Source organism: Scophthalmus maximus, chromosome 22 (assembly GCF_022379125.1).
Source record: "Scophthalmus maximus strain ysfricsl-2021 chromosome 22, ASM2237912v1, whole genome shotgun sequence".
In the NCBI taxonomy this organism is placed as follows: Eukaryota; Metazoa; Chordata; class Actinopteri; order Pleuronectiformes; family Scophthalmidae; genus Scophthalmus; species Scophthalmus maximus.
Window position 1 is genome coordinate 13,030,899 of NC_061536.1, and position 17,778 is coordinate 13,048,676.

The 17,778-nt window shown below is 48.4% G+C and overlaps 1 protein-coding gene across 7 annotated transcripts in view; it reads right to left on the bottom strand.

Annotated features, from left to right (window-relative positions):
* Positions 1-5,620: 5,620 nt before the first annotated feature.
* LOC118291900 (POU domain, class 2, transcription factor 2) overlaps positions 5,621-17,778 on the bottom strand; it is an 80,335-nt gene continuing 68,177 nt past the window's right edge. For 5 of the 7 annotated variants that reach the window (XM_035620407.2, XM_035620408.2, XM_035620405.2 and 2 more), the window contains one exon: positions 8,670-15,823. In XM_035620407.2, coding sequence (XP_035476300.2) covers positions 15,453-15,823 — 371 coding nt within the window. In that variant the 3' untranslated portion in view covers positions 8,670-15,452. Of the gene's footprint in view, positions 7,476-8,669; positions 15,824-17,778 lie in introns of those variants that run through there. The other 2 variants (XM_035620409.2, XM_035620410.2) reach the window with 1 other exon arrangement.

The following is a 17,778-nucleotide window of genomic DNA, read 5'->3' on the forward strand; positions in this document are numbered from 1 at the left end:
AGTGATCAGATACTTGAGTATTTGTCCTAAAAATAAGACTGTATAACACTTGAAGTTTATAGGATTGTATTCCTTTGTCCGGGGCCTTGGAGGACGAAGCCCTCCTCTGCATGACCAGAGCTGAAGAGCTGGAAAACTCCCACATTACATTTCATTATAATGCATTACATTATATTACCGTAAACTTCACAACATTATGGGGGATTTTGGCCCTGGGGCGGACACAGCGGCGTAGTATGCAGTCACTCACTCTTGGACACAAACACTCTCTGTTCCCTCCCCCCTCTCGGACCCCCCCCCCCCCCTCCAGCTGGTATTCACACACGTGTAATGGGATTAACGCGCTCCTGTGCCGAGCAGGGGAGGAAAGAAGGGAGGATGAGGCCATGGAAGAAATGGGGCTGGGGGGGGGGGGGGGGGTGAGGGGGGAAGAGAAAGAGGGGTTGCTGAAAAGGAAAACAAACATATAGAGGAAAGAAAGAAGGATGGCAGAGCTCTTTCCGTTGGCTCGGTATTACTCCGCGGGAGGTCGCAGGGGACAGTTTGGGGGCTCATTTGAATTTGGGGGGGCGGAGGGAGCCCCCCCCTGGAAACTCCCTCTGCAGACAGTCAGAGCAAGAAGCGGCTGAATGATGAGCTGCAGTTGTCAATAAATAAACCATCTCACATGCTGCGAACGGTGAATGCTACAGAAGTGACGCGCAAAATCGAAATCTGAGAATGCAAAGGGAAGATTTGTCGACATATTTGAGCAAGGAGCAGAGCTGGCATGGTTCATGCCTGACTCAATATTTGTGTTGTCACTGTTCTTTTTGGTTTTTTTAACCCACATATTTCATAAAAAAAGAACTTCTTATCACTGACCTCGAGTGTTATCCAGTCAAGCAGATTGTTTCTGACCGCGCACTTTTTGATATAAACAGAGAAACAGTGGAAGTCATTTTTGTTCGTCTTGTGAAAATTTGAGAAATGCACGAGCAACATCTGGATAAGCCACAGAATTTGACCGTCTACTTTACGCCAAATAAATAATTTCTTCGCTCAAAACCTCGGCAGCAAGAAAAATGCAAACCGTGGTGACGCCTTGCAGCAGCTGCAGTCCGCAGCCACGGTACTGTCGTGTGCTCCGGCCCAATTGATATACTTCCCCCAGCTGCGAGGGTCCACAAGTGTCCCGGTGACGTGGCTCCGTCCAAGGCTGCGAGGTTCGAGTACACACACACACACACACACACACACACACACACACCGACAAACAAGTGTAAACACGACCCGATTGTGCAGCATCAGCAGAACGGCGAGCAAGTTCATGTCCACGACCACATCCAGGTCTGACCGTGACCGTGACCGTGTCCGTGACCGGCTCCTGATGTTTTCTGCAGAAGAACATCCGTCTCATCAGACTTTGACATTTAAAAGGCATCGAAATTTCTACTCCTGCATTGAAACCGTGTATCTGAATTTTTGGGCTTCTGAATTCCACACTTCACAATGACAATCACTGATTTTCACTTTTGTTTTTTTGACGTTCACAAATTCATATCCCAAATATGAGGAGAGGAAAAATTCCGATGCAGATCCGGGACACCGAGGATAAGCGATCACCTTGAATCTTCTCACATGGGACGTTTTCAAGACATTTTACAAGGTGACAGGCGGGAAACGGTCTGGAAAAGGTCCAGAGCAACATTCGTGGATCTCACATACATTTCCAGTATGGGTGAACAAAACCCTTCAGGAAAGAAAGCAGTTGAAATCAGGCATAGACCGTCCAACTGTACGTCATCGGTCTTCTACTCGAATGCCTGTTTGTGCTCGCTCAGCAGTTTTGTCATTAATGAGCCGCCATCAAGTTACTGCTGTGCACAATGAATTACACCGGAGCATCTGTGAGAAAGTGCTGCGCAACATGTCACCTCCTCTGCAGAGCGATTGGTGGAATCGAACTGAATGAACCTTCAGCGTGGAGGGAGACGGTGCGAGGCCGCATTCAGCCCTTGGTGGAGGAAGGGCGCCTGCACAGAGGAATGCCAGGGCTATATTTGACCTATCTGCGGCCTCGTGCCAAGTCTGTAACGGAGGGGGAGAGGACGGAGAGGAGCATGAGTAAGGGAAACCCGAGCGAGCAGAGCGACAAGGGGCACAAGTGGGTGAAGGGGAGAAGGGTGAGTCGGCAGGATGGAAGGAAGAGGGGGCCAATGAGAGATGTAGGTGAAGGAGGAGGAGTTTCACGAAGAAAAGAGAGGGAGAGGGAGAGAGTTGCAGGGGAGGGGGGAGGCGGAGGAGGGGGATTAAGAAGTGGAGCAGTCAGTCGCTCAGAGAGCGGGCGAGGCATGTGTGGAACGGTGTCCGTCTATACAGGGCTCAGTGTGCATGTGCGAACAGTCTCCTCTGTCTGTATCTGGAGGAACTCCCTCTTCCTATTCCAATTGGCAGCGCGCAGCGCTTCCTCCCATAACACACTCCCCGAATACCCAGACGGCTCCGTCAACGCTATCAATTTAGAAACACTCGGCTCGTATGTTGAGGGGGGAAGCTGCAGCCCCCTTCAGACTGTAGCATCAATCATGTTCCTGCCTGCCTGCATGCGCTTACTACTATACTTAGTGATGTCCTACATTTCCCAGAATGACTTTCAACAGTCCCCCGGGGAACATGTATAAACTTGTTTGGGTTCAGGCGGCAGGCCTGTTGGGACGTGTCACATATATTCAGCAGGTTAGATGAGCAGATTCCAAACCACTAAGACAGAAGCAGCATTCCTCCTCTGGAGCTCCACCACTCCGCTGCATGGCCACTGGAGGGCGGAACCAAGGTTGACACAAAGACACGCGGACCAGTCGCATGGCCGCGCTTTGTCGGACATGTCACATGAAATGCTTGTTTGACATATTTTCTGGCTTTTCGATGAATCTAAAGGTCAAACATGGACGAGCTCCTTTTGGTCGCCACCAACCATCGATGAAAGAGGCAGACACGCGGACTCATCCGAGTGAATGTTTATCTGCGGTTCCTCTCCATTACACGTGCAACTTAGTCAAAAATCAAAATAAAATACATCTGAAAATGAACTGAAACCAACGGTTTGCTCTGATGTGAACCGTGACATGATGCCGACGCGAACAAGCCGGTGAGTGAAGCGGTGTTACCTTGGCGATGCTAAATCATAGCAAAATGAACAAGATCATGACAAACTAAAAAGATTAAAACACAACGTGCGCACAACAAAAAAACTGTAAATATAGAAATGAAGGATTCATATTTTCGACCACCGTCCCCCCCAGTGGGTCATTTGTGTGTTGAGCGTTCCAACGGTTTAATCTGTCAATCAGTCGCAGCTCACTGCGTTGAATATAAAATTTAATGTAGCAGTGATAGCGACACGCTCGCGGGCCCTTTGCCTCCGAGGGCCTCACAGTGGCTCATTCATACGGGGTCTTTTTTTTTTTAACTGTCTGTTGACAGCAGGCACAGAAAAGTATGTAAAATAGTCCACGGCGCTCACACGGTGACGGGCCAATGAAAACACTCGCCAGGTGCTCGGATTTGGTTCAGTGTTGATCCAAACGTCTGTGGCTTGGATGCAAAGCTACACGAGTGTGTGACTCGCGTGTGCGTGTGTGTGTGTGTGTGTGTGTGTGTGCGTGTGCGTGTGTGTGCGATTCTCATCTCTATTAGACGTTCTTTTAAATCCAGTGAAGGTTTGTTGTTCTTCTCTGCAGACCGACGCTCGCCGTCTCATTTATTAATCTTTTTCCCTTCGGAAACTCCGTCACTTCCTCTTCTACATGTTCTCTTTTCTTCTTAAAATCGAATCGCGCTCGTCACCGCTCGGCCCTGTTTCCTTTTTCCACACGTCTCAGGGCTGAGACTCAGCAGCTGCGTCCCCCCCCCTCGCTCATCCTGCCTGTCTTCATTGTTTGAACATCGTGTATATAGTTGGTCTGATATGTGTAGTCTACGGTCCCGTGCTGCACAGGCGTGTGAGGCCCTGTTGTGCGTCAACACTTGTCTGTACCTGTGCGTCTGCGAGAGGGAAGAGATCGTGGCTGCACCGAGAGATGAAGGTGATCTGAACAAAGACGGTTCACTAGACTTCGACATGGTCGTTTTTTTTGTTCCCTTCACTGGTTCTTGTTCCATGAAAATGCTGAAATAGAAACTCCAAAATTGCATCACAGGCCCAGTGTGGGTGCCGAGTTTTTTTCTCCCCTCCACTCCAACACGAAACCTCGCCGTCAGTTTCTAGCCATTTGTATTTCAGCGATTGTCTTTTACATTTGTGATTTGATGGTTTTGGCTCTCGGGGCCGTCGCTCGGAGTGGTTTGTGGTTTAGACGCCCGCCGAAACACGTTGACAGTTGACTGACAGACGGATCAGCTGTCGATAGGATCACGTCTGTGACCTTTTCAAGCCGCGAGACGCTCCCCCTGCCCACGAGACCATTCCTGCCACCTACAATTATGGTGACTTTCTTCCACTGTGTGCAGTTATGAGTCGCTGTGGAGGAGCGCGTCGGCTTAATGATGTCTCCAGTATAAAGTATCAGGGCAGGGCGGAGTGTGGCGGGCTTGGCTGCGCTCAGTTACGCTTGGATGGGTTTGGATTGAGACTGAGTTTGTCTGAGTTGGGTTGAGATTGGCTGGCAACCGTGTTTGTGTAGGTTTGGCTGGCGGGGCTGGCCGGGCGGGAAGCAGCCTATAGGCTCGGCAGTTTGTAGTAGGCCTGCTCTTTTTTGGGCCGGTGTCAAGAGACATCGCACCGGGGCCGCGGTGATTAGCCAGCCTGACAACGCGCCAGCTCACCGCAAGCAGCCGGCCACCTACCACACACCGAGAGCGCACAGTCTTTGTTTCTATAGCTACGGAGTGCACGTCTGCATCACCGCGGTTACCAGAGGACGTTGTGTCTGGAGTGCCGCGAACCGCGCGGAGACAGTCGAGCGTCAGACGCAGACTGTGGCGTCGTGGATTTACATTATAGGCGCGGGGCCGTGTGCTCCGAAGGCTGAGGGCCAAACCAGGGGGATGGTTCACACCAACGCAATCCAGCCCGACCGACTGCAGGGGAAACCCCGACCTGAGGGCCTTAGACCGGAATGGACCACATTGGATTCTACTGCATTTCCATTGTGAATATTCCTGTGCCAGAATCACCAGGCTGATGCGACTCTGATTACATCGAGCGCGACCAGAGGGCCAAAGTGACTAAGTGAGATTTCCTCGACCCCGCCCGTAATGAGATGGTAGCAGGTGTCGACCCACCGTCGCGGCACCCACTGGTGTGTGTGAGTTGTCGCTCTGAAGCTTCAAAGTTTAGCATTTCGGCCAGCGCCGTCTTGTTCTTTGAAAGCACATGTAACCGCGACCTGCATTCGACGGTACCAGCTGTCAATCATACGCTATCCCTGCCCCAAGATCCATCATTTTACAAAATGAACATCGCGCTGTATTGAGAAGGACTTGAAGATGAGAGACTGAACCATAATCTCCACAGGGGAAATGTTTACATGACATCTGGAATAACCAGCAGAGTCGCCCTCTGCTGGTTACTCCGGAGAATACAGGCTTAAGGCACTTCTGCGTTGGCAAATAGACGTTTCAGTCAATAGTCACCGAGTATTACCAAATAACACACAGGGGGGTTGAGGATTACCTCAATAAATCAACACAACTGATCAAACACATGAATCATCTCATCCAAGGTTCATGAGAGTGTGGAGCGTGAACTGTTTGCCCAGTCAATTTTAATACCTGTTCGGAAATCCCTCAGAACCAGTGCGACGTGTTTGCACCGGCTTTGCCACACGAGACAGTTTAACTGCTGAGAAGCGGATTTAAATGTGAAACAAGTGGCAAAACAACAGGCACAATGGAGCGAGTCTGCCACTGCAAACAAGGCACCGCGATGGCGGTTCACAGCAGCTCCCCGTGTCCGTCCATCGGACTGGTTGTGAAAAAAAGTTTCTGAAGTTTTCAAGAGAGAGTTGAAAAAGCTCTTTTTATCTACTGGAGGAGAATACATTTGTCAAACTGTGGTCCAAAGGTCAGTGGTCCGGGCCCAGCCTGAACTACTGTATCTCATCAACCATTGGACGGGTCGTCGTTAAATTTGCGCACAAACACATGTTTCTGGGATGATGTATCCCCACTGGCGTCAGTGGTCCCCAGACCTTCTCTCTAGCGCCACCACCAGGTCAAACATTTTCATTTTCTACTTTGGTTCATGACCTAATCTGACATTCCCAAGTCTCAGCTGTGTCTGTTCTTCAAATTCTGTTTTTGTCTTTTAGGAAAACAACAACAACTCACCTTTTATTTCACGTCTTCAACGACACAGTGAGAAGAAACACTTTGTAACCTCACTGATTTATTTCTTCAGTGTACATTCAACTCTTTGATCTCACAGAGTTAAGGTGGAAAAACACATTTCTTATCGTAAATTATGGACTTTTACTTCGTTGCCACTCGGGATAGTCACCAGTGTGAAGGGACTCCGACCCTGAGGGGGACTCTCCATGCTCGTGGAGGGGGCGCCACCTGGTGGCTCTAGAGACAAACTGCAACTCCACATTTCAGGCAGGTCGGACGTTCGACCTCTGAGCACATGATGGAAATGATCACAACTTATTTCAAAAGATTGAGTAAAAAAAATCCATTTGGCCATTTAAAATGTGATACAGTCTTCTCTCCGCCCGTGTCGGGGAGGTGTAACGAGTTCGTTCCGTTCGAAAAACAAATGTATAATATAAGAAAAAAGTTTAAAAGTTTAGTTGTATGAACAAATCCAGTGACTGTGAGACGACAACGAACAAAATCTGTATTAAACTATTATTTTTGTGTGTCTATTAATTTTGATTAAATTGATTCTTTTGTTTATTATTGTGACTAAGATATCTAATGAAACTTAATCTGGGTTATTATAAAAGGATGGATGAGATTTATTTCTTTTGTCTCTGTTCTTTTGTGGCAAGAGCAAATGATGAATTGTTCAAGGAGTCATACAACAGGTCAAGTTATCACCATTTCCTCGGCTCGTCTCTGCTGCACCTTACGGGCGTCGCTGCTGATGTCACGGCGGCTTCACAGCCGGCAGCTGGCTCGTTCACATCTGGCACGCGGAGGTTGCAAAAGGTGCCAACACAAGAGGTTCATTCACGCTTCACGGGGCACATCTGGAGTGAGACCCGGGGGTTTGGGACTGTGAGTGTGTTTGTGCGTTGGAGACACAGAGGGAGAGAGAGAGAGTTTGTTTCTGACCTGCAGCAGGCGAAGCGAAGCTGCTGCTCCTGAGGGACCTGTGGGTTCACAACGTGTTGGTTCCCAGACGAGAGACCGGGACTGACTGGAAACACGGGCCACCCAGAGCTGAACCACCCAGGACCGACGGCAGCGTCATTATTTCATGAGCTTCACGAGGACGGCGGCTGAATGTCAGAGCGACACATCATCAGCTTCACACAGGAGCCTCGTAACTGTCAGAGACAAAGTCAAATCAGATACCGTGCAGTGTGAGACATCCATCCATCGTCTAACGCTTTATCCACTTCAGGCTCGCGGGGGCCAATCCCAGCTGACATTGGGCGAGAGGCGGGGTCGCCAGCCTATCACAGGGCCACATGCATGTTCGGGACTCGAACCCAGAGGTGAGGCGAAGGTGCTAACCGCCGCGCCACCCTGCAGCCGGTGTGAGACGTCTACGTTTTAAATCCTTCAACCAGATAAAAGCAAATTAAAAACAATTGCATTGTTTCTTGAAATGAAGACCAAGTCGGTGCAAACATGAAGTAACAGATTGGACTTCAGTTCTCGGTTCTACTCCTCGAATAGGAGCTCATATATTTCTCCGTTTCTTGTTGCAGCCACAAGCTATTTGTATGCGGACTGGTGTGATTTACTGCAGATCGGAGGAGCAGTGTGGATTATGGTTTGGCGGATCTGTGACACACGACTCTGGATCCAGCTCGTAAAGAACGGGAGGAGGAGGAGGAGAAGAATGTGGAGACTGGCAGAGAAAAAGTACGGGAGTTTGTTCTTTGGGGAAAGAGAAGAAGTTTGAGTCGTGTCCTCCGAACAACAGCACACGTTCTGACGTCCAGCAGCTGCGGAGGCCTGCGGTTCTGCTTGGCAGCAGTAAGTTGTGCACATGTGCAGGGGCGCCACTAGAAATCCTGCCCCCCCCCCGACCCCCCCCCCGTGAGGCCGACAGCACAAGAGCACATTAAATATCTATGCCCCCTGCCCGGCCCCCCCCACCCCCCGTCCTGCTCGGGGGGCCCCTTGAATGATTCAGGGGTTTCCCTCCCTGATGGCAAAGTACAAGAATGTAGAGCAAAATGCACATGGGCCTTAAAAAAGATCCTCCGGCCGCGTCAGCAGCAGCCCACAGTCCACAGACATGAGAATGGAGTCAGGTTCATTGTAGACTGTGAATTGACCGTAGGAGTGAGTGGTTGTCCGTCTCTGTGTGTGGCCCTGTGATAGGCTGGCGACCTGTCCAGGGGTGAACCCCGATTGGCTAAAGCGGTAGACGATGGATGGATGGATGTTGCATCAAATTTGTGTCTATTCCAGGAGAAGCGTTTATGACTTGTTTTCCACCCTTCTGGTCCCGTTTGGGCCGTGGACCATGTCGACACTCAAATAAAGCAACAACAAAGACACGGGGATGACTTTGGTCTAAATTCGCACTTTATTCCTAACACTTACAGGTTGGTGTTTGTCCCCGTTTCCCTGGCCCCCAAAACAACAGGCACACAGATAGCGATGAGTCAAGGGACAGTGGAGAACAGTTTCAAAACCCAGACGTTTTTTTCCAACAAAATCAAGTCATAGAACCAAGTGAGACAGAGAGAGCCTCCAGGTCGACGTACAGCATGTCGTGAGCAGACTTCAAAACAGAGAAAGGACCCGAAAAACAGATACTAAAGCTTACAGAGAAGTGTTCGCGTCATCATTTTCATGTTCACCGCCGCCACCGTCATTATCATTAGGCTTTATTAAAAGAACACGCGCGGAGCCGTCGTAGAAACGTGGGCGTTGTACAATGCGGATAGAAAAAGAAGAAAATCAAGGTGAGAAGATACAGTGGAACTCTTTGGTTTTCACTATTGAGGTTTTTTTTTCTTTCTCTAGCAGTAAAATCTATCGTTGCCGTCCTCTTAACCTTTGGATTTAAGCTGCATTGTAGAAAAAATAGAAATGAAAACGCTTCTTTTAGAATTTCTCCAAAAATGAATCAACAAATAACACGGGGGCAAACTAAAATCGACTGAAGTTATTCTCTCTTTTTCTTTTTTTAAATTCAATTTTATTCCCACTATCTGTTATTGGCTATTACATTTTGTGTTCTCGAGGCCAAAGGAAAGAAAAAAAAGAAAGAAGAGTCTCTTATAATCTACGGTGACTTTGAAAGTTGAGCAGTAAAAATTAACATTCACAGCCACAGAAGAACTACGGTAAAAAAACAAACAACAAGTGTCAAGGCCTGAAGTGCTCTTATTATCTGACAGTATTTTTAATACTAACGTCAGGCGCTGGATGTCCTTGATTTTCATCAGTTACAGTCCCTAACGAGAAATCCTGAATGTCTATGTACACATGGAGCCGCCCCGAGTGTGCGTGTGTGTGTGTGTGTGTGTGCGTGTGTGTTGTGTTTGTTGTGTAGCGTTTCACTGTGGTAGTTTTTTTTGTGTATTTTTTTAACTTTGGTATCATTCTATGTCCACCACGGCTCAATCTGACTTCACAGGCACACAGAGTCGGAGCTGCACTGCTGCCGGAGAGAGACACACACACACACACACACACACACACACACACACAACAAGGAACTCAACTCGTAACAATATAAATAGGGTTCTTTTCCGCAGCCTGTCATCCGTGCACGTGTTTGAGCTCTGCAGTGGAGTCGAGCGAGTAAAAACCTGGAGTCCGAGTGTTTTCCCCTCCGACAGCAGCGATGGACCCACACACACACACACACACACACACACACCTCCCTCTCTACGACGCACAGCCACACCTCCCTGAACTCAGGAGGAGAGTGTGTCCCGGGAGAGTAAAGCCATAAGAACGACTGCTTATTGAAAAGATCTTTGTGACTCTCTGGGGCCAGTTCCACATCCCCTCGCTCCTGAGTTCAGACACCGCCGCGTCCTCTTTTGTTTTTTCCTTTTTTCTGAAGTTGTTAAAGCTTGAATATCTATTTGGTTTTCCGTCAAGAGCATCAGAGGTATGAGTTATACAGCCCTCGTCCTGGAGCGGGGGAGCCGAGGGGAAGCTCCTCTCTTTCCTTTTTTTTTCTGTTGGAGAGCGGAGGAGGAGGAGACGCGAGGGAATTCAACGCGGCGGGACAGACATGTTGGATTTCAAAGAAAAGCATGTGGCAAAAATAACTGATAATTATCGAGCACAGCCAGTGGAACCAGTTTTTGGGAGCGTGCGAAACGGAGCTGGGTCAAAGGTCAGATCAGTGACGTAGCCTGCCGTACTTGTTACACGTCCCGGAGCTACAGAGACAATCCACCTGCGCCGCGGCCGTAAATCAGTCACTAAGTTTCTGTGGTGAGTCCGTTCTTAGTCCCAGCTAATTTAGATTCACAAAATGAGGTTGCGTTATACATGTTTTTCCACCGTATAAAGTGTAAACAGGCCACGACAGTATCACTAGCTGCCAAACTAGCAAACGGGATAAATGACATATTAAATGTTCTGCTAATCCTTTGCAAAATGTAGATATTTACTTTTTTATTAATTTATATCTATTATATGTTATATTTATCACCCGATGAAAAAAGCTTGCGACGTATTCGCTGATCCAAAATGCGAATTTAACATTGAAGTAACCGTGACGGACCAAAGACAGCAGCAGTAACACACTCGCCAAGTCGGGTTTGATTTCAATATGTGATTTCGGTGGACAATTGAAAAGCAACATTTTCCCTCCGCCACAGTTTTTCCTCGCCGCCGCCTCGCTCCCCGTCTCCGGGTTACAACAGTCTGTAGGTTTTGGTTTTGCTTTGACACATTCGTTTGGCATCTTCTCCCCCTCGTCTTGATCTCAAGAACAAGCCTCGCGACAACCCCTGAACAAGCTAACACAAAGAAAGACTTCAACAGGTTCCAATAAATACATAAATAAATAGAACAAAATCAATCAATAAATAAATAACATGAGGGACAAAGAAGTTCATAAAATACAAACGGATCAATTCTTCCCATCCCCCCAAAAAGCACACACCTCCCTTACACAATAAATACAAATACTTAGTTTTTTTTTTTCCCCCAACAAAGAACCCGTGAGAGATAAAAGAGTTTTAAAGCTTTTTGGTTCTTAAATCGAGTCGTCGCCTTCGCTCGTCATCGGCCTCTTTATACATCGGCAACAAGTACGAGCAGTTGAACATATAATATTTTCCCCCTACGAGAACCTATGAGAACTAATGGATACGTTCCATCTAAAAGTTTACGTCAACAGGCTTCCATGCGTCTCAGACGCCCCCCCCCCACATCATCTTTATCGCCGGTTGCCTTCAGGACCTGCGTCTGTGTATATTGCAGCTTGACCCTGTTTGTTTTCAACCTGGCCTCCGTTTCCTCATCTCCGCCCGTCAGAGGGACTGAAAACAACATCAACCGCTCCACTGTAAACTTTTTAGCTGTTTTTTTTTTTATATATCAAAGATGCTTTACTGGTGACCATTGGCCAAAGGAGATGGATTTTCCAGACATATTTCACATACGGGTTTGCTTTCACTGCCAATGTCAGAACGGCGAGAGGATCTTCTCGCAGAGCTCTGAAACTCGCAAGAGGCGGAACTCAAACTCTGTCCGTCGACGCTTCGTTATCATCTGCTCCGTCAGAAGCCCTCGTCGACGCACTGAAGGAAACGTGCACGTCGTGGCAACGTGGATGTTAAAGGTGCGCCGTGGGAGATTTTGACCACTAGCAGCGCTGTTGAGCAATGTTTTTGTGGCCCTCCATCTACGATGGTATTGTGCACATCTGCGGTGCCATTATCCATTATCCATTATCCATTATCCATTATCCATTATCCATTATCCATTAGCCATTATCCATTAGCCATTAGCCATTTGTGCTGGTCGGCAGTGGGTGGTAGAATTGTGCCGACGACGGCAGTGAAAAAGACTGTCAGCTGGTAAAAAGATGTCAACACGGCATCATTTGAACAAAGTGTTCCCCCACGCACAGGGCGTCTTTAAATCTGAGTTAGAATGAGCGGGTTTTGGTTTCCAGTTCACAGAACACGTCATTAAAATGGGGTCCAGCCTTTGGGGAGGACGTTTCAAGTTTCTGCAAAAAGGATTTTCATTCATACTGGAATGAAGAGAAGAGAAACCAGTGGCTGCTTGGACGCTGAGAAATATATATATCAAACCACATTCTGGAAAATAGTGGGGAATCAATGACGGGAATTTGCACGCAAATGTTCCGGAGTGTTCGACGCCACCATTGTTGTCATTTAAAGAACACTTGTCGAGAGAAGCGGGCCTTTGTCTCTTTCAACACCGCGCTCATCTGATCACACGTGAACTAGAAACTGAATGTGTGCATCGCTCACGAGGCGCCACGCGGGCTGAACAAGTGTGAGGCGATGAGTTGGATGTGGAAACAGGTCCAGGTTGAAAAGGGCCAGAGTGTAGCTGCTAACTGACTAAAACGAGTTTTTAACGGTTTGGTTTGTATGCAAAAGAATCATTACGCACACACACGCACGCACGCACACACACACACACACACACACACACACACACACACACACACACACACACTCCCACACACACACACGCGCGCACACACACTCACATGCAGCGGAGCCACTTGTACGTCTTTGTGCATTGGTTTGGTTTGGTTGTTCTATTTGGTATGGTTGTGTCTCTACAAAGTTTTGCTTTTGGTTTTCAGTTTTGGCTTTTTCAACAACGCTCTGGATCAACGAAAACACTCAACACATTTTTTTTTTCATCCTGGAAGCTACATTTTCACAGTAGTGTCCCAAAAAAATGTAAAAAAAAACCCCAGAGCACAACCGAAGACACAAGAAGATACGAAAATAGGGCAACACGTCGCCCATCCCGCCCCCCTCCCACCCTCCCCCCTCCCTCCCGCCGCATAATAAGTAGAAAGCAATGAGACAAATCCATACATCATTAACAGACACACTATGGAAAGCAAAAGACCAAAATATATATACTCTCAAAGTCAGTTTGTTGAGGTTACTCCTTCTCTTTATCCGTCCAGGAAAAAGGAAAAGAAAGCGAGAACAAAGCCGAGGTCGCCGGCGGAGGGAGGGAGGGAGGGAGGGAACGATTTCTGTCTGTCGATACGAGAACGGCAATCACAGTTAAAGACAAACGGACAGACAGGGCCTTACTCCCCCCGGTGCTCCCCCTCTTTGTTTGTATTTGGTTTAGTTACAGTTCAGTCACTCATTCATAGGTACAGTAGCAGTAGTAGTAGCTTTTGGTTTTGGGTTTACTTTTTGGTTTTTCAGTCCGCCGCTCTGGGCGCACCTCCCTCCCTCCCTCCTTCCTCTCCTCCTCCTCCTCCTCCTCCTCTTCCTTTCTTTCTTTCTTTCCCCTGCAGCTCTTCAAACCCTTGGCTCCTCCGCTCCTGACCACTTCTCTTTCTCCTCCCTTTCTTCTTCTTCTTCTTCTTCTTCTTCTCGCCCCGCCCTCTCATGTTATTTTGGCCCTTTCATCTGATCTTTGGAGACAAAGGCGAGGGGCCGATGGAGGGGGGGGGGGGGGGGGGGGGGAGCGGAGGGCAGGGGTTCGGGGGCAGCAAGGGGAACGCCGGTGCTTCACCTCTCTTTCTTTTGTTCTTTTTTTTTTTTTGGTTTGGACTCCTTCTTATGCTTGTGGTGTGTGTGTGTGTGTGTGTGTGTGTGTGTGTGTGTGTGTGTGTGTGTGTTTTCTCCCTTTGACACTGCTGAGGTTTTGTCTGGACACTCGTCTCCCGGGCGAATCCAGAGACAACGCTGCCAGAGGCGATGCTTTGGTATCCAAGAGTGACTGTCTGGTGGTGGATGAGCAGTCTGGAATATGACGTGATGATGGTGCGGGGGGGTGATAATAAATAAAAGAAGGGAAAATTATGCTGGGAAAAAAAAATCAAATCCATACACAGTTTGTCCACGTGTCTGTGGGCAGCACACGTATTGATGAAAATCCTGCTTGAAATTTCTCCCCGTGGACAAAAGAATGACGATGTAAACAATCCCAAGATTCCACTTGATACTAACAAATTCGACCATCACAGTAGTTTTTCACTTAAAAAAAGACCACGGTTAAATTAATTTTTCCGCGTGTACGGTTGCTCTCGGCCCATTCATCTGCCAGACGGGTGGATTGCACCGCATGGTTGGATTCGATGAACACCAGCGAGCTCGGGAAAGCTCTACAAGTCTAGACTTTTACTACGTGTATGTATGGATTGGCATCTCACCTGACCCTATAGTGATTATAGTAGTAAACTCCACCCGTCTGCCACGCCAGGCCGATTAAAACAAACACCGTGTTGTCATGGTAAAGCGGTCACGAGAGAGGTAGGTAGATACCCTGCATGTGGGATTAGCTGTAAAACATTAAGCTGTACGTATTCGACACGGAATACCACAAAGAGCGATCGATTCAAAATAATAGAAAAATACATGTTTCGTAAAACTCAAAGTAAAACAAAAGGAAAGGGAGATCCTGAGTGAAATGGAAAATGTCTCGGCGTGACGTCGGGATGAAGCAGTGAGCCGATCCTGGACGGATCAGAATGTTAAAGTCTCTTTGAACTAAAGCTTTTCTCTCCGTTTATTGTTTTTTTGTCTTTTGTTATTTGGTTTTCAGTTTTTGGTATTTGGAGATTTTGGTTTTTCATCTTTGTAGGTGTGTGTTTCTCGTCTGGCATCTTCTCTTTTCTCTTCAAAATTTGCTTGCGGCCAACTTCCTGACCTTCTGAGCTCGTCGAACAAGTCTTTTCTCCGTCTGCCTCCCATCTCTCACACAGGTCCAGGTCTCATCCCTGCCCTCATCGAGTTCCTCTCCTTTTTTTTCTTTCTCTCCAGCCATTAAAGCGGCATTGGGGCTCGTTCCCCCGATGCCGAGCAAAAACACTACGCAGCGCCACGTCTCCAGCTGTGGATCATTATTTGGTTTCAGATTTCTCCCCCTCCATTCTGCAGGTCTCTCCGTCCTCTCCATCCTCCCGCTCTCAGTGCTTCCCCCTCCTCACTCGTCTGGGTATATTTTTGGCTTCAGAGGACGTCAGCGGGGAGACTCACCGAGAGACGGATCACAGACGGGTCAGACAGACAGATGGCTTTGGTTGAAAGGCGAGGTTGTAAATTTGGATTTTTTTTTTTTTTTAAAGCTCCTCTTACACTCTTTTCCTCCTCCTCGTCCTCCTCTGATGGGATCCTCTGGCCGTCAGTCAGGGATCACTCGGCCATGGCCCCTCCCAGTGGCGGCGGCGAGGCTTCGCTGAAGGAACAGAAAGAGGCGGGACTGGAACAGGGAGAAGCGGACTCCTCGGGGCACGAGGTCGGGCTCATGAGGTCGCCGGCACCGGGCTGCGGGGACTGGGAGAAGGAGGGCCTCGGGACACCCCCGGCGCTGCTGCTGACCAGTCCCAGGGAGGGCGTGGAGGCCGTTACCATGGAGCTGGTCACCATGGGGAGGAGAGTGGGGCGGTTGAGGAACAGGGAGGAGCGAAGAGACGGGGGGACACCAGATCCGCCCAGCAGCATGTTGTGGACTGCGCTTCCGTCGAGGCTGGTGATGGGCAGCTGCCCGCCGCTGGCTGCCAGGGCTGGGGAGGGACGGAAGGTGTGGACAGGAGTGGAGGAAGGACATGAAGGTGAGGGGTGGCGAGAGAAGGAGGAGGATTAAAAGAGAGATGAGACAAGGTCGAGGAGAAATGAGGAGGCGGGAGGAGGGAAGATAAAAGCAGGGAGGAGACGAAAATGACAAAAAGATGATGTAGGAAAAAGTGACAGGGGCAAGACGGAAAGTGAGAGAAGAAAGAGGGATGAAAATAGACAAAGTAAAGGGCAAAAAAGTAACGAGGACAAAGTGACAAAGTGATGAAGGGAGCGAAGAAAGAATAAAAGGAGGAGCAGGATGTGGAGGGCAGAGAGGAGATGCAGTAAAAGAGAGATGGAGAGAGGACAGAGGAGGAAGGGGGGAAGAGAAGGATGGAGAGGGTGATTAATGGAGGTAGAGGAGGACACGAGCAGAGAAGGTTTGAATAAAAGCGGCCGGAGAGTGGAGGAGAAAAGAGAAGAGCGGAAGAAGAGAGAGGTCAGTGAACACATCACACACGTCATTAACTGGGATGAACGTTTGAAACCTGGATGGTGGAGATGAAGATGAATGAGACCAAAATACACACAAACTGCTTTTCACACATCCTCTTATCAATAATAAAGAAATGAATGACTGAGAATCAGGTTTTAACGAGCGCGCTGATCGTAAACGTCCAGAGTTTTGACATGTGGAGTCAGAAACCACTAAACATTCAGATACGACTTAAACAAGCCGCTCGGCCACGAACCACAAGTGAGAAAATATGATTTTTCTTTTGGATTTGGAGGCGAGGAAAGTGACTTAACCGTAACTCTATGATAATGCAAGGAGACGCAAAGGATGATGGTGATGATGAAGAGGGTGACACGTACAGGCATGAACACGCGGATGTGATGGAGAGAGTCAGATGGATGAATGTTGAACATTATGTCGGGCGAGAGCGAGAATCTGAATCGACGGAATGAAGAAAATATATTTAGCGACGTAAATAAGTTGATTTAAAAGATTTTTTGAGTTATAAAATGTGTTTTTTTTCCTTAAGGCTGAAGAAAATTCTGTTTCATGGCACGACTGACAATCATTTACATTATCAATCAATCAGTTGATCATTTATTTAATTAAAGTCAATAAAATAGGGATAAATGTTCAACACAAATTGCCAAAGGCGATATATTCAAACGTGAAAGATATTAAACTGAATGTCCTTGAAGACCAAGAGAATCTGCAAATATTGACCTGAGAAGATTAATTCACGATCAAAACAGTTGCCCATTAGATTTGCTGCTGATCAACGAGTCGTCGCACTTCTACCTGAACTTTGCGATGACGGACGACAACCACAATGAGTCCAGCGTCACAAGCAAACACCTTTATCCGCGTGTGTGTGTGTGTGTGTGTGAACGTTCACGGCGCGCGTGGCCCCAGAGGGAATCAGAACAGAAATCCTTTTCCCGTCAACGCTTCATCTAAACCCACCTCCCCTCGCCCCTGGTCTTCTTTCTTCCCTCCTCCCGCCCGTAGCTCCGTCAGCGCCGGCAGTGCCAGAGCTGCAGTTTCCATAACCGACTGTAACCTTCTCATCAACACATGGCCCCGAGGAGGCCGGCGCCAAACGGAGCGGCGGGAAGAGAAGGGGGAAGGACGCGACGGATTCGACCAAGCCCGGCTCTTTTAGCTTAATTGATTTGGCAGCTTTCGAAAAAATGGCCCCTCAGTATATGTTTACTGTAAGCTGCCTCCTAATCTTTGCCATAAGGGGCCCTTGTCACTTTGTGATAATAGCAGGCCATTGTAGCGGGAAGCGAATTGAATCTTTCATCGCACTGAATGAGTGATTCAAAAAGTTTGTGCTGAGGAGGAGGAGGAGGAGGAGGAGGGGGAGGAGGGGGAGGAGGGGGAGGAGGGGGAGGAAGGGGGAGGAAGGGGGGGGGGGGGAGTGCGCGGGGCCTCGCCGTCGGC